The sequence below is a fragment of the Talpa occidentalis genome, unplaced genomic scaffold, assembly GCF_014898055.3.
Source record: "Talpa occidentalis isolate TD23 unplaced genomic scaffold, MPIMG_talOcc4v2.1 talOcc4.4, whole genome shotgun sequence".
Classification (NCBI taxonomy): domain Eukaryota; kingdom Metazoa; phylum Chordata; class Mammalia; order Eulipotyphla; family Talpidae; genus Talpa; species Talpa occidentalis.
The window spans coordinates 123,513,187-123,530,649 of record NW_023604295.1 but is presented as its reverse complement, the minus strand read 5'-3'; the positions used below and the strand labels follow the sequence as shown (position 1 = coordinate 123,530,649).

At 39.8% G+C, this 17,463-nt stretch overlaps 1 protein-coding gene across 14 annotated transcripts in view; it reads right to left on the bottom strand.

Annotated features, from left to right (window-relative positions):
• PLCH1 (phospholipase C eta 1) overlaps nt 1-17,463 on the bottom strand; it is a 182,889-nt gene that overhangs the window by 5,133 nt on the left and 160,293 nt on the right. For all 14 annotated transcript variants that reach the window (XM_037526247.1, XM_037526246.2, XM_054700999.1 and 11 more), the window contains 10 exons: nt 16,663-16,734; nt 14,293-14,384; nt 12,296-12,393; nt 8,371-8,550; nt 8,180-8,287; nt 7,027-7,151; nt 5,039-5,123; nt 2,782-2,928; nt 2,450-2,529; nt 251-605 (listed from right to left, as the gene is read on the bottom strand). In XM_037526247.1, coding sequence (XP_037382144.1) covers nt 251-605; nt 2,450-2,529; nt 2,782-2,928; nt 5,039-5,123; nt 7,027-7,151; nt 8,180-8,287; nt 8,371-8,550; nt 12,296-12,393; nt 14,293-14,384; nt 16,663-16,734 — 1,342 coding nt within the window. The remainder of the gene's footprint in view (nt 1-250; nt 606-2,449; nt 2,530-2,781; nt 2,929-5,038; nt 5,124-7,026; nt 7,152-8,179; nt 8,288-8,370; nt 8,551-12,295; nt 12,394-14,292; nt 14,385-16,662; nt 16,735-17,463) is intronic.

Genomic DNA, 17,463 nt, shown 5'->3' with positions numbered 1-17,463 from the left:
TTACCTGAAGACTCCCTTTACTCTTCACTGTTCATTTCAGACTTGAGTCTGAAACCAAATGTTTTAAGTGACTAGGATATAGCTCTTTGGCCACCCTCCCTTCAAAATGTAAACTCTGATCTAAAAGATGACATTAACATTATTTTTCATTATATTTTACTCTGAGTACAAAATGTCAACCACATCATAATGTTAACCAGTGATGACTGGTTAGAAGGATTTAATCTTACAGAAACTGAAAGTGTCTTACCCAGGGAGTTTTCTTTGCCTTCAGTGTCTCTTTCTGTTACAGATATAGGCAGCGACAAAGCCCCTAGAAGACTTTTGTCCACAGGCATAGAGACAGGGCGTGCTTGCAAACTCCGTGGGGTCCTCCTCAGGACCCCATCTTGGTCTCTTGTGGCCTCTGACACTGAATCCTTTATCTCTACCATTTCCTGGAAGCCCATTTTGCTCTTCTTTCTGCCTTTGGCTGGAGCACTGGCAGTGCGTCTCAGAATTTTATCTCCAATTGACCGTTTCCGAATATAATGGGAATTGCTCTCTGAGGAACCATGCCTGGGATTCTTGTTGAACAGTCCCTTCAGACCTTGGAGTTGTCTGTTCTGAAGACACAAAAGAACCAACCACAAGTTAAGCAAATGCCCTTATGTCAACAACTTGCCTTTAAAATGACAGCTGCATGAAATATGGATACAAAACAAAAGTTTGCAGCCATTGGAGTGTATCCAAACCACAGCACCTTGGCACAAGGTCATGCACATCCTATCAGTCTTATTACTTCGTGAGGAAGGCAGTCTTCCACTTTTACCAACAAGCTTTCCCAGAACACTCCTACTCAGAGATGACAAAGTGGCAGGAAAAGTTTCCACAGTATATACACGGTTACAAACTTCAGCCACCTTGAAGCAACAGATGCATGTGTCAAAGTGGTAAGCAAGAACATGGAGTGATGGAGAGCATGCTGCCATGACCATTTAAAGAGGAAAATGCCAGCCAGAAGAAAGCACCATGCTGAGAAACTACCTTGGTAGCTCCTAGAAAGTGCAATATAGTATAACTGGGGTTGAGTATTAAGGGGCTCCACTGCAAGGGAAAAAACAAAACACAATTTGGGCTCATTCAAGAAAGTGACACAGATAAATACAAAAGAGAAAAACTGTATACATGTCTAGCAACCTTTTCTTTCATTGTGTATGATTTGTATGCATCCCAACCCAATACCCCTTTGAAAGCAACAGATTATATGATTTATATGTGGACATTTGTTTAGGAGAAAGAAGCCCTATAGAACCCTTTCTTTTACATATTTCATTGCCAGCTTAAGTTTTAATCTAATTCTGTATTGTTTCACTTAAGCATGATAAATGGCAGAGATATTAGTTAACTGACATTCCTAGAAATTCCAGAATCTTTTTTTTTAATCACTTATATTTGAATGTATTTAGAGGAAAGATCTCAACAAGTAGCAGAAACAGAAACTCAGGACTAAACATGGAAAGTCATGGGATAAACTTCGTAACTCTTAGAAATTAGGATCCTTACACCCCCACCCCTATAGAATGATGTCAGGATAAACACGTACCTCCGAATTCAGGTTGAATAGGGCTACTAACAACTGAACTGCAGTCAAAATGATATTAATATTTGCCACCATTTTTGCGCATTTTCTCTGTGCCAGGCAGCTTTCTAAATATTAATATTTATTTCTTTACTAAGCAGGTACTATTTTTATCCACATTTCCAGATGAGGAAGCTGAGTCAGAGGGAATGCATATACTCTAGGAGGGAAAGTCTCAGGTACACAGACTTTCTACTAAAGAACACTGGACCTTCCTTGACCCCATGCCATGCTCTTCCAAATCATATCTGGTCCTAAAAATTCATTCCAGTGACCCAGTCTCAATCACTTGGCATGAGCAGCGGAGAGCCTACTGATCTGTAATCCTCAAAGGAACTTTATAGAGAAGAGAGCATTAGGAGAGAACTAAAGCACATTTTTGTGGTCTCTTTCTTTTAAGTCCTGTGGCTGGTTTTAAATTCATTCATGAGTTTTAGGTTTGCGGTTAAACACAATGGCACAGACTGAATGCATCCTTCGAGAACTGGCTGGGCTCAAAGACTGGTGGGAACAGGTAATTCACAATGCAGCCAGCTGGGTCCTTTTAAGAATAGAAATAAAATTCATCATTTAACTCTATCTTCATTGCTTTACCAAACAAATGACTGCCAGGGAAAATAACAGTTCCTGCAATTCTCTTTAGCCCAGGGAAGGTAAAAGGAAGCAGTGCACAGCCCCACATGGGGAAGGCACACAAGGCGCCTGCTCACTTTGTAAAAAGACAGCTTGTCACAACTGATATTCCTTAATCACAGCTAGTCAGAAAATACCTTTGCTAAGGCCCATGTCATTGTTGTATGTAGCTTTAAGTCCTATAATCTTTCTCACCTTTCCATAGATTTCATTGATTGTTATGTGGACAAATATGGATGCTTCTGTCAATCCTTCCAAATAGACATGCCGGTAGCCTGATATAAGTAGAGAGAGCAGTTTCCTTTTAGTTGGAATTGCATTTGGCTTTCACATGGGTGCAACAAAATTAAGTATCTGACTTTTTTACTATAGTTCTTTACATTTTACATGGCACACTTTGTAAACAAACAAAAAAAAGCACATTTTTTATAACATTTTATAAATCATGTATTTGATATCTCCTATAGTAAGTCTTCCTAAGAAAAATAAATGATTGACTCTAGAGAGGAAAGCTCACCCATACCTACCTGGCACCAGGCTGCTAAAGGTCACCGTTCGTTGCCCAACAAAGTCTCGTCCAATAGGATCGTGATCCCACACAAGGAACCGAACCAAAGCTATTTCTGGCATGTGCACTGTAAATGTCAGGGTTTCTTCCCACACAGGGTTAAATCCTCAAAGAAACAGGAAAAGAAAAGCAAATGACTTGGCTAAAAATGAAATGACAGCAACATCTGCAAACCAGACAGTGAAAATTACTTGCAATGGTTATTAAACTTGCCAAGATGACCGAGCAATTCCAGGATGCCTTACTGAAATAAAGCTTTGGAATTTACCCCGATGCTAGAAAATAATTACTAAGAAAATTGCCTGTAAATTATAATATTGGTTCAAATAATCTTTGATGCCAAATTGCATTGCAGACTAACCTCTTTTAGATGATATCTGGGATGTTTCAGTGGGCTGGAAAATTATCTATAGTGGTGATCTAAGAATAATATTTAGCAAAAACCATACTCTCTCCCCACCTACAGAGTCATGCTTCTCACCCACCATATACCCCACTACTCTAATAATCACCAGCAGCCATTTTCTATGCTGCTTTGCAATCCTCTAATTAAGAAGTATATATTACTGGCTTTCAAGAGCATACCACTTTTAAAAATTACATAAGCCACACAAGCTCATTTTTAAGTAGAAAATATAAATATGTATAACTCATTTTATAGTTGAGGAAACTGGAGTTCAGAGAAAATAATATACCCAAATTCATGCAATTAGTCACCAAGCCAAATCAGCTACCACACTATTAATTTCCGGTAGCTTCTCATGAAGCAAAACCTTAAAATATGAAAGATGATACATTTTCATAGCTACTAAAAATAAATAGAAGAGATATATAATTCAACTCAAATTCTAAAAAGCACAAAATACATTTATTTCTTGTTTAACTTCTCTAAGATAAAGTGATTATATACAGTGATAAAAATGCAAGACTGTGAATTTGATTTTCCTTTCTAAAAATGAAAATGTTGTATTAAATGTATGCACTCAGAAAGTACTGGCCACTTAATCCTATTAAACAACTTAGCTAATGAAATAATTATGGACTGAAAATCACTGAGACACAATGGTGCCCCATGAGAAAAGAGATTATCTTTTAGTTAACTAAGTGATAACCTCTCTAATACTTCTGAGATTTAAAAAAAAAAATCTATTGTGCACTAGTGGGGACACATTATATTGGAGGGTACCTTCTTAAAGTATATTATTTCCTAAGTATCAGATTTGTGTTATTCACAAAATTACTTTCCAAGCACTTAGAAAAAGTCCTCTGCAGGTCTCTCTCTGAGCCTCACATTTCTCAAGGTCTGTGGTTTATGTTATTTTATAACATTAATGTCTAGAGAAAAATAAGTATGCAAGTATGCTTGTAGAAGGAATGAAAAAATACAGTTTTGAAAGATTACCAAGAAAAGGACCTGCGGACTTATGCAAAGAAAGTTTTCTTTACATTTTGGTCAAAAACAATTAAGAACACGGGCCTTCCTGGTGGCGCAAGGGGTTAAGCATCAGCACTATGAAGCTATCAGCAGCCACTGAAGCATTAGTTCAATCCCCGGCCAGGGAGGCGACCCACATGGCACAACAGACCTCTCCTACCTCGCCCACTGCTCCCCTCAGCAATGTATTTCAGTAGATCTGCCTGTCCTGCTCCCCATTCTGTCTCTGGTGAATGCTCTCACCCTCTGCATCTGGCCTGCAGCTCTTGTATGCATAAATAAATAAATCTTTTTAAAATAAAAAAGCAGTAAGAATGCTGCTGGTCTACCACATGTCCATGTAAAGAAGGAAACTAGCATGAGTGGGCTGCACTTGCCTTTAGAGTTTTACATGATCCAGGCAAAATGGAATCATTTTTAAGACATGAAAAGCTTTATGAATAAGCACCATGAGGGACTAGTGTCATGAAAACACATATGAAATTATAATGGAGGCATTTTCCTAAGTGGAGTTTTAACCCGGCTCCTTAAAATAACATTCATTCTTTTCACTAGAAAAAAAATGCGTCTCCGAAGGGAAAGTCTTGGAAGCCGACATTACCATGCCCATGAAAACATACCATGGATCAGTCTAATGTTTATTTCATTTTATGTGTTGAAAAAATCTTAACAAATTCAGATGGCAATTACAGACTTGAGGGATTTGTTTCTATTCTTTTCCAGTGGAAATACTATTTCCAGAGTGTCCTGATTAAAAAGCAAATTCAGATTGTCCCCTTACCATTGTCATCCACCACACGGGTTTGCTCTTTACAACAATCTACAGGCAATCCAATAATTTCAACTTCAACAAAAGGATCAATGATCTGTATACACAAAGGGAGAAAATTATTATAATGGATACATTTCTATACATGTGCTAATTAATTTGAGAATATTGGCCAAAATGCTCACACTTTAACAGCAACCCATTTATGACTTGCCTACTAAAGAAAGAGAAACTGTACAGGGTGCAACAGATTCAGATAGATGTGGCAAGAATAAAAGCTGAAATTTTTTCACCACTATCTACTATAGCTATGCAAACTTTACTCAGTGAACTTACAACTCCAGTTGAGGGTATACACCCAACAGAAATGAAAGCTGTTATCCACACATAAATGTTTAGTGCAACTGTATTCACAATTATCAAGCACTGGTTAAAAAACTGAATGTCTGTCATGAACATGATAGAGAAGTGATGGAATATTCATTTAATGAATATTGTACAACAATTCAAAGGAACAAAGCTCTGCTTCATAGCCATAATGTTGAGCTATCCAAATATAAGAGTCCAGACCTTAAAGTCAATTGATATAAAGTTTAAAAATAGACATATCACATTTATATGTACAGTTGTTGCAGAAATCTCAATATATCATCTATATTCATCATGACTTCAAAACACTAGTAATATTAGACCTTCCTCTAAATCTTGCTATTTCTGTGTTAATAGTAATGGGTATACATTTGTAAGTCACATTTGTTTTGAATATTTTGATAAGTGAACTTCAATATAATTAGTTCACTAAGTAGCCCATTTTATTTTATTTTAGGCACTTGAAAACATTAGGCTAAAAGGGTCCACAGGCCTTATCAGACACCAAAGAATCCATGGCTTAAAAAGTCATAATCTGATAGTAAATTTATAAGCCAAGATAGAGTTGGATTTTATTTTGATTATAAGACAGGCATTCCTTATACATTTAAAAGATCATTCTAACTTCACAGACTGTGTATTAATTACAAAAGTTGATAAATACCAATACAATGAAAACTATCTGGAAGAAAGCCCCTTGTCCATGATAAGTGACATGCAGCTCCTGAGGGGATCCCTGGGAAGGCCAGGACAGTTCCCCTGTAGGATTCCTACCAAGCACTTTTATTCTGATTTTAGTCATTTAGAGAAACACAAAGACAGGAAGCAAATGTCACAAAATTTTATAGTTTCATTGGTGAATTGAGGTACTAGGGATACGGTGTTTATTTTACTATTCTTAATAATTTTTCTGAGGTTTAAAAATTTTTTAAATATAAAGTTTGAGAGGAAAACTTAGTCTCCATTTTTTCAGGCCACAAAGATCCTTAATCAATTATTCTTGCTTCTGAGAGAACAGAATGGAGGTAGGGAGAATGGTTGGGAGGTCGCTGCAGCAGAACTGACCAGAGAGGCCGGTGGCTTAGCTTAGGCTGGAGGCAGAAATGTCAGAATCAGTCACGCCTGCAGCTCATGCTTGCAGAGGCACAGGACAGTGCCATGTATTGCAGATGAGAGAGGACACAGGTTTGAGGAGCAAAACTTGGAAATGGCCACTGCAGAGAAAGGCATGGAAGCTGACATGGGGTGGTCGTGAACACAACAGGTCAGTGAAGTGGTGAGACCAAGAGTTTCTGGTGGCACCAAACTGCAGACCTGCACAGTGCGCCCATCTACACTCATGATCTGGAAATGAATGTCTAACAGGTGGGGACAGCAAAGAGCCTGAAGTGAAATGGCCACTCTAGAGAAAGAGGTCAGGAACACAGGAGGGGCTGACAGGCAGGGTAAAAAGAAGCCAACACCTCAGTTCACACACCTGTCTCAAGTATCACAGGAATGATAGAATCAAAGCTCTGGCAAAGAGAGGAAGCTGTGGTCACAGGAGACATTTTAAAATCATGTTACAGAGTGGGGAGCAAGTGGTAACAACACATAATTACACAATTAACCAATTGTCACACACAGCTTACCTCGCCTCGATCTCCAAACATGGAATCTGGAGGTTTGGGGAGCTGTTGTCCACTGATCACTTTGAGGATGAGCTGCTTTTTGGGGTTGGCAGGAAGCGGATCACCAGAGAAAGGGTTGAAAGTACCTAAGCAGAGTAAAGCAGGGGTTAAATTCTAAGTTTGGGTAGCATGGGAAAACACACAGGTGCACAGTTTAAGCTTGTGGAATAAAGAAACAGCAAATGTTGAATACCCACAACGTTTCTTAGAACAAAGTAATTATCACATAACTATGGGCCTGGCTTTTGCCTAAAGGCACCACTAGCTGGCAACTCTGTAGCTGTGGTCTTCCTTAGAAACTATGGTTCCAAAGGCCAGGGGAAAAGGCTAATTTGAAGTGTCTGCAGTGTGATTATCAACCCTGGTAGGGAGAAGAGGAGCATTTGATTTTAATGCCAATCGTGTAGAGAAGCAGTGCTGTCAGATTCACGCACTTGTCTAACCTAATCCACCTCAGGTACTAAACAAATCTAACAGAAAGCTCAAGTGAAGGAAATGCAGAGCGAGAAAGACGCAAAGCACAAAATCATGAAGAACACATCCATCAACACTGTTTTTACCTGAATTGTCAAAAATCCAATTTGGAAGCTTTTTTGGAGAATTATAACGAGCAAAAGCAAAAGGAAGCATTTCTTTTGATCTAGCACTATATTTTCTTTGCTTTTTTTGTTATCACTCTTCTAACTGGAATACACTGACTAAGAGGACTTGATAAAGTTGTTACAGGTGACATTTTAAGTTTCCCAGCACATTTCAGACTCACACTCCCTAGGAGAGATTATATATTCCCTTTATATATATTCTGAAAGGCAGGGCTAGGAACTTAGAAGGCCCATTTTAAGTCATGCCCAGAAAATATCAACCAGGGCCTCTGGGTATCTGGTGTCAATTCATTGCTTTCCATGTCCCTCTATAATCACAATGCAATGAGAGAAAATTCTAAGCTACCCATGTATTAAACAGCAGCGACAAGAGTTCTAATTACCATTCCCACACCTTAACCTAGCTTTTATTTAAAAAGTCACAATACAAAACACAAAGGCATCACGCTTCCCGGAGAACCCCTTCAAGGCGGTCCCCTGCACTCGGAGACAACTGTGAATTGAACACGCACCTTTGCACATCGGCTGGGGTTTCAGGACGTAGCCACAATTGCCATTTGTCTTGAATTTGGCTCGATTTAACTGCATCATTCGCCCTTCAGACTGGTAGTTGAGCGCCACTGTGCCAATGCAAAGCTTGAGAATTAGGGAAAGCAACAACAGTCGGGACCCCCGAGCACCCTCCGAGGCGGGGCTTACGCACCCAGCTGGCAGCCTGCGTTCCAGTAGGGCAGGGGGTTGAAGTTACTGGAATCAATGCGGTAAGCGGAGGGGTAAATCCTCGTGAGCTGCCTTTGGTTATAAACCATGAACTGTTCCGATTTCTGCTGAACCACCTGATGTGCTCTGGTCTCACTGAATGATAACACATTGCCTGTGGTTCCTGGTAGTTAAAAATAAAATAGTGAGAAGTACAACAGCACCACTCACACAAGACTTTATCTCAGATTATAGCAAGGGTAAGAGAGAGCAAAAGAGTAAATGCAATCGGAGATCAGAGTAGGGGCAGCTCCTGGCCAAGAAAGACCCACAACATTCTTGGGACTCTTTTTGCCATTTTGAGGCCAAATCAGAGCTGTGTGTTTTGCTAGATAACTGCCTATTTCTGGGCCCCATGTTCTCCCAGGAATTCAATAATCTGACTAACTCATGTTTATCTGACTATAATGAAGAGGGGTGTTGGGGAAATTATTTTCTTTTTTTAAAGATTTAGTTATTTATGCACATAAGAGCTGGGGTACAGGCCAGAGATGTGGGGGTGGGGGTGTGTGTGAGAGGATTCACCAGAGACAGTGTGGGGAACAGAACAGGCAGACTGACTGAAATACACTGCTGAGGGGAGTAGCAGGTGAGAGAGGAAAGGTCTGCTGTGCCATGTGGGTTGCTCCCTGGCCAGCCGGGGTTCCAACTCATGCTACAGAGGCTGCGGATTTTTTCATAGTGTGGTACTTAACCCCTTGCACCACCAGGGAGGCCCTATTTTCTAAGGACATAATTCAAACAATACCTCTGCCAAAGATCTAGACAGCTATAGATAAGTAAAACTATCTTTGGGATTTATTCCATTCCTAGATGAATGGAAGTCATTCATCTAAAAGCACACATGAGGCACATTATCCAGTAGCATTCAAGGTCCAGGAAAATGAAGAGAAAAGATCAATTACTAAAAAAGAAAATTTGAGTTTTAAAGTTGACTTGAATAGAATTATAAGACTAGTCAAACCCTGTTTGGGAGAAAGAAGTAATAATGGAGAAAAAGAATTTTAAAAAAGAGTTTTTTTTCTGTTTTGTTTTGTTTTTAAGTTTTAGACACAGGTTAAGCATCCACCTAGCTAGGCTTATAAAAACGGAGGGAAATATAGAAAACTGAAAAAAGAAAATACGAACAGGAGCCTCTGCCAGAGTTTTTGTTTGGACCATCTTAAGGAGGGGTCAACCAAGGGTCAAGGAAACTGCATGTTTGGGGGTCATGATGGAGTAAACCTTCAAACATTTAATCTCCTACTCTCCTCTCCAAACCCAAACTACAATGCTCCTACCCATCCTGCTATTACACTAAACATCCATATACCACCCCCAAAACAACCAACCGTATGCCCCCTGGACCTGCTGGAAGATCCTTGCTGAAGACCCAAACTTCCCCCAGACCCTCACTCCCTCTCTGATGTGCACTCAGACAAACTGGGCACATCTGACCCCAAGGAGGTCGGCTATAGTCTCCAGACTGTGTATGCTTGTTAGTGCCCCCTGTCTCAACATCATATGCCTTCACTGTTAAATACTTGTCAAGTGACTAACAATTACAGTCCAGAGCTGGAATTAGAAAGTCATAAATCTAAGTGGAAGACAAAAAAAAAAATGAGAATTACAGGTTTTAATCTGATTATTTCCTTCACCTAGATGTGTTCCTTAACATATTTTATTGCCATAACTTATTAGCATAGTTTACTTATCTGAAGAATACTAAAAATTGTCTTATTTGCAGATTTCAATGCAGAATGCTTTGAATTATTTACAACAGCTAGGACAGGAAGCAGCTAAATGTCCATCAGCAAGTGACTGGATCATGATGGTGTGATATATATACACCATGGGATATTATATATCCTTAAAAAGGAAGAAACACAGCCATTTTCAACAAAATGAGGGAAATCTGAGAAATATGTGCAGAAAAGTTAGAAAGATAAAAACAAATATTGGACATTTACATAGCAGACAATTTGATAATGTAAAACACCCTCCAAAACTGTAGACATCAATAAACATCCTGAGGGCTGTTGGGTGGGTGGGGAGGGAAATATCTTAAAGATACTAGTAAAAAACTATAGATGACCTTGCTAATTAGACACATAGTTAGCATATTAATAGAATTGGTTTGCTTTGCATTAGGATAAGTCATGCATTATCTACTACTTATTTTACTTAAAAAAAAAAAAAAAAAAGACAGGGCCTCCCCTGGTGGCGCAGGGGTTGAGCAGCTGGGCTGCAAAGCTGCCCACAGCCTCTGCAGTGCCGGCTCGATCCCCGGCCTCCGCGACGGACGCACATGGCACCCAGACCTCTCCTGCCACCCACTGCTCTCCTCAGCAGTGTATTTCGTCAGTCTGTCTGTTCTGTTCCCCGCTCTGGCTCTGGTGAATTCTCTCACCCTCCCGTGCTTCTGACTGTACCAGTGCTTGTATAAATAAATAAATAAATCTTAAAAAAAAAAAAAAAAAAAAAAAAACCCGAAAGACAAACATCTGAAGTTCAAAAGCTAACCAGTACTCAATATTATTTTCCATTAATCTAATATGACTATGATTTCCCAAGGCATTTATTAGAATTTACATCCCTCTAAACCAAAAACAGTTTTAATGTCATTAAACACATTTCTGCTTTTATTTTCAAGCTGTGGACAGTTAATATAAGAATGCGTTGCTCATTTGCTATATGAATCCTACAGTTTCTTATATTCTCACTTGCAAAATAAGTTTAAATTTTTTATAATTGTTACCATTTGAAGAAGGAATCTGCACCAAAGGGAAGTAAATCTGCAGATATAAAGATACAAGTGTAAAATAAAAGAGAGATCTGAGGGAAGAATCTTGGCGGTTTGTGAGGACATAAGATTCACTATCATGTTGCTTTGTTTTCACTATACTTGTTGGAAAGAAAAAGAGATTTTGGTTTATATTTTGCTTCCACTAAAATTAAAATTAGGGCCTCCCCTGGTGGTGCAGCAGTTGAGCGCTGGGCTGCGAAGCTGCCCGCAGCCTCTGCAGCGCCAGTTTGATCCCCAGCCACTGGCGAGGGTCCCACATGGCGTGTAGACCTCTCCTGTAGTGCCCACTGCTCCCCTCAGCAGTGTATTTCGTCAGTCTGCCTGTTCTGTTCCCTGCTCTGGCTCTGGTAAATTCTCTCACCCTCCTGCGCTTCTGACTGTACCCAGTGCTTGTATAAATAAATAATCTTTAAAAAAAAAATTAAATTAAAATTAGATTGAAAAGCCACATGACCATAGTTTATTTCTTTAATAAGTCATCACTGAACAACAGAAATGAGGAGGGAAAAGGATAATGGGAGGAGGGAAAGCAACTAGCAGAAAAGTCCAGGATAAGAACAGTTGTGATGAGAATTTCTCAACCCAATATATGGCAATTGAGAGGTGAAAAATGAAGAAGGCGTCAATATTTCTGAAATCTCTGCTCTTTTTGTTAAAACTTCATTCTGCTCAATGACTTTCATCAAAGGTGACGTTTCCTTTTATGGATCATTTCAAGGTGTCTTTTGACCCAGTTAATTTCTTCTTTCTTCAGGGCATTTCCATTTGGATCAGCCATCTGTGACTCACCCATGTGGTCAGATGAGGTCTCCACAGCTAAGCATTGGGCAAGACTTCACACTGATACATTTGTCTTTCTGTGATAATCAAGCCCTCTGCCCCTTTGGAAATGTCACTGATCTCCACAGTGACAACCACAGTAATCAACAGAGTCCTCATGACCTAAGCATATACCACCAGTCAATTTCCTGACACTCGAGTTGTTTTCTACACAGTTCCAGAAATATGTGTTAGTGACCTGATTAACAAGAGACCATTTAACATTTGTCAAAGAAGAGGCCATTGAAAAGCACTCAGTGCTTACCATCATCCACAACATCCTGGGCTGCCACGGAGTTTGTGTACACAACCAAGTCAGACAGCTCCCGGCACAGCTTCATGGTTTTCCTTCTGCGACCCAACCTGTGGAGACACACCCAGACTTGTGACATTTTAGGGCTGCAAGAGACAGGTTTTGGTTATTCTCATTTCCCTACCTGCCTGCAATGAAGCCAGGATCAAAAACCCAAGGGTGATGTTCCACCATCACACCCTACTTATATGGTTTTATTCACTGCTCAGCCAGGAATCAGTCTCTTGACATGTACTTGTGAGCTCAGTTGTGAAGGGCTTGATTCTCAGTTACCCAGCAAAGAAGCTGCGCCAGAGTTCACCAGAGAACTACTCCCTTACAGCAAGAGAAAAACCGGGACTGAAATGGATCAGACACAAGGCCCTGTGAGTGAGGAGAATTACTGTATATCTGAAAGGAAATACACCAAAATGTCCACAGTGATTCTCTTTTAGAGGTATAATTTTTTAAAAAAATATTTTTATTTATACAAGAACTGGGGTACAGGCTAGAGGAACGGGAAGGTGAGAGGATTCACCAGAGACAGAGTGGGGAACAGAACAGGCAGATCGACTGAAATACACTGCTGAGGGGAGCAGCGGGCGAGACAGGAGAGGTTGGCTGCACCATGTGGGTATCTCCCCAGCCGGCCGGGAATCAAACTGGTGCTGCAGAGGCTGCGGACAGCTTCACAGCACGGTGCTCAACCCACTGCACCACCAGGGAGGCCCTTGAGGTATAATTAAAGTGATTTTTATTTTCTCCTTTATATTATTTCTATATTCAACTTTCTTAAACCACTCCTGAGATCCCTTCCACAACTTTATAAATTCTACCAAAGGCTTACCACAGTTAAATGTTCTATAGATAACTACATTCCTCTTACATGTGTACTTTTCTCCTCCAAGGCGACATCTATCTATCAAAATCTCCAATTCTCACCAAGGAAGACATATATTAAGAACAGGATAATGACGATAGATTTATTCCCTCAATGAATATTTATTCAGTGCCAATTGAAGATAAAACAGAGAACAAATCAGACAAAAATCCTTACCCTAATCATACTTAAATACATTCAATAAATGGAGTAAGGCCAAAATAAGACAAGTCATTTTCTCATGAATATGGACAGGTATAAAAAATTATGGGTAACAACTGGTGAGGGGGGTTGGAGGAAGGATGAGAGAGCACAACAGACTATGGTGGAGGACTGTGGGTGCTCTTGTGGAGGGAGAGCTATGGTGACCACAGCTGAAGGGAGAAATCCTATACTGTCAAAATATGAACAGGATGTAAAACAATAGTACTTCATAAATTAATTAATTTAGTGGGAAGATATGCATGTGCCTTCTTTACCGTATGGTTAGGAAATTCTATAACCCCTGGTGAAAATCAAATTTTGTGAAGGCGAATGATTATAAATCAGGGTGAGGTGAAGTGACAGTCATTTTACCATTCTAAATTCTATTGGCAATAATGGAAAAAACAGCAGCCAACATTTTTGAGCACTTAGTTAATTGGGGTAAGGTTTACCAGACTGAATAGATAAGTCCCTTTCATCCTTACAAAGACCCAAAGAAATTGACAGAAATGAGGTGTCTAACTTATTCCTTGTTAAAGGTGGTAAGTGGAGGAACAGGAGTTTAAAGTCTGGCTGATTTCTGATCCCTGGCTCTTAATATCATTAGCACATATTTTCTCCTTTAGTCTCCTGGGAGCATGCTCTGTACTAGCTCATGTGGCTCCTGCCTCTCTGAAGATGCCTTTACCTGACAACTGTTACAGCTGGCAGGTAAGAGCCCTTTAGCTGCATTATCATCTCACCTCCAGTTATCTGCACATGCCCCACTACACTGAACAAGACCTCGTGCTCTGAGTTTTTTGGCAGGGTCAACTGGAACAGCCACACTGGTGGAAATGGAGTGGTCCCAGGCATCTGAGCAAGAATCAAGGAGAGGCTTTCTTACCTGTAGAGCTGGCTGGTCTCCTTGCCATGATTCTGCTGCACCTCCTCCTCCTCATCAGTACTGTAAGATTTAGACCGTGATTTTGTGGTTTTCTGCAAGAAAAATCCCAGTAAAGAAAACAACAGAGTCAGTGCATCAAGTACATCTACAACATTCACAGAATGGACTGGACTTTGAATGAACACACACACACACATACATACATACATACACACACACACTAACTTGAAGAGGGGAAATTGACCAAATTTTATAGCTTGCCTCTTCAAAGATAACAGGTATCTAGGCATAATTATATTAAAATATAAAACATCTGAAGGCTTCATGCTCTAAAACAGATCTCTAAGTCACTAAATAAAGCAAGTCTTCATTAGTGAGCATTTAAGGTTTCTATGAAGGTTTGGTCAAAATTGTGATTATCTGTTTAAAAGATTATAAGGGATAAAATGTCCTCATATTGGAAGCTCACTAATCCTATTGACTTATATATAAAAGGTAGATTTAATTTAAAAAGTAGCAATTTTTTAATGAATATCTACCAGCCCTGCTTTTGATCAGTAAGCTCTCAAATGACTATGTAATTTAAAATGTTATTTTGAGATTTTGGCCTATGTTAATTTCTAGCAGCAGAATAAAAATTGTTTCCCATAGGATCAAGCTGAAAGCCTACCAGACAAACCTGCTATCTTCTGGAAGGATTAGCTGTTAGACAGAAAACCTTTTTGGAAAGATGTGATTTCATCCCCTCTATACTGGATATAATCCCAATATTTTGCAACTACATACTAACAGAAAACCTTACCATCAGAAATAAAGCTTTCACAAACAAAGGTAAGATCTTTAAACAGAGACCCCTGGACATTTGGGGAATGTGGCTTAGAAAAGGAAAAGGACCCATCCTCCCCACATTGCCACAGGTCATGTCACCCTCCACAAGTTCTCATACTTAGAAATAAAAAAAAAGTTACACTTTAAAAAGTGAGTCAACAGGAGCCTCCCTGGTGGTGCAAGGGGTTAAGTCTCAGCACTATGAAGCTATCCACAGCCACTGCAGCTACCCACATGGCACAGCAGACCTCTCCTGACTCGCCCACTGCTTCCCTCAGCAGTGTATTTCAGTCAACCCGACAGCGTTCTGTTTCCCACTCTGTCTCTGGTGAATCCTCTCACCCGCCCCCACACCTCTTGCCTATGCCCCAGTTCGTGTATGCATATAATATAAAATAAATCTTAAAAAAAATCAGTGGACATCAATAGACATCTTGAGAGCTTTGACATTAGGAGGTATGGGAGAGGAAAAAGACTAAGCAGCTATAATGGATATAAGGGATGATAAAAAACATATCAAATTATTACATGTCACTAAATTACATGTCACTACTCTCATTTTCTTGATCTCTCATGACATTTTATTCACTTATTTTATTGATCATCTTTATTTGTTAGGCAATGTATTTGGTTACTAGTATGCGATGGTTACCAAAATTATCTGTAATCTTACCCTAATTAAACTCACAGCTTAGAAACAAGGAAATACATTAATCAAGTGATCACAATGTTTAAATTTATCACAGAAATATTACAGATTAAATTATGAGTATAAAATAAGGTTAGGTAAAAGTCTAAGAGCTGATATCTGAAGAAGAATTAGGATCACAAGCAAAGAGGATAGTATTCCAGGCAGAGGAAAAACTGCTACAATAGCCAGGATGTTGGGAAAAAATAAAAATGTAACTCAAGAACTGCCATTGAGCAATGATTCAATTCAAAAATATATCTAACAGTTGTCACTTACCATTGAAAAGCAATTAATTAGCACATTAAAAACAAGAAAAACTTCCACCCAGATTGATGAAACACAATTACTGACAATAAACACTTTCTTTTTTAGATTTATTTATTTATACAAGAACCGGGGCACAGGCCAGATACACGGGAGGGTGAGAGGATTCACCAGAGACAGAGAGGGGAACAGAACAGGCAGACTGATGAAATACACTGCTGAGGGGAGCAGTGGGCAAGAGAGGAGAGGTCTGCTTTGCCATGTGGGATTCTCACCAGCTGGGATTGAACCCGCGCTGCAGAGGCTATGGTCAGCTTCACAGTGTGGGCTCAACTGCCTACGCCACTGGAGAGGCCCAATAAACCCTTTCTTAAGGCAAAAATTTTTTCACAGTATGCTACTTGCTTTCTGATACTTTGATGAACAGAAGTTCTTAAATTTTAAAACACAATTATCAACTATTTCCTTTCCTGGGGTCCTACTAAAGGCATCATTAGCTATTCAAGATCATGAAGATATTTTCTTTTGTTTCCTTCCAGAATCATTTCATCATTGAATTATGCACATTTATCATTCTTAATTCATACCTTATGTTTTCCAAAGTTGGTCATGAGGGATCGTCCATGTGATTTCTTTACACTTTCCTTCACATCCGGATGCTGAGTAAATAAAGAATAATTATTCTTCATTTGGGTTTTCCTTAGGTCTGGAGGAACAGCAGAGGGACATTATCCCCATCTGCTGCTAGGTGGGAACCAGGCTGATCCCACTCATTTCCTCCTATTTCACTCCACCATTGCCCCAAAGGTGGCTGAGACTACCTTGAGAGGTGGGAGGGAGGACACTGGCACAGAGAGATTTGGGTACCTGCCAGGAGACATAGCTGCCAACAGCTTCCCAAAGCTGGGGTCAGGTGCCTCTTGGTAAAGCCTGGCTGGGCAGGACCCTCTGTGCCTGCTCACAGGCTATCCACAGTACAGGTTGTATTAATTAGAAATTGCTGTAGTGATAGGCCATTTTCAGTTAAAGGTAGATTTAATTTAAAAATGGAAGGAATGTTGCGGGCAAAAGAAACAGAATGAGGCTTCTGTGATAACCACGGGAGTGGGCGTGTCAGGGTGTGTGGGGGAATTTGAGGGTAGAGGTGTAGCGAGAATGCAATGATTCAGATCCCTGAAAGTGTGGTCCAAGAGTATAATTTATCCCAAGTGTCATGGGAAGCCACTGAAGAATTTTCAATTGTGGAATGAAGTGGTCTGCTTTGCACTTTTAAAACATCATACTGATTTCAGAGCGGAGATTAGACTGAAGGAGGGCAGGAGAAGTGGAGGTAAGAATAACACTGGCCTAGACTAGGACACAGAGGTAGAGGGGGAAAGTGGACACAT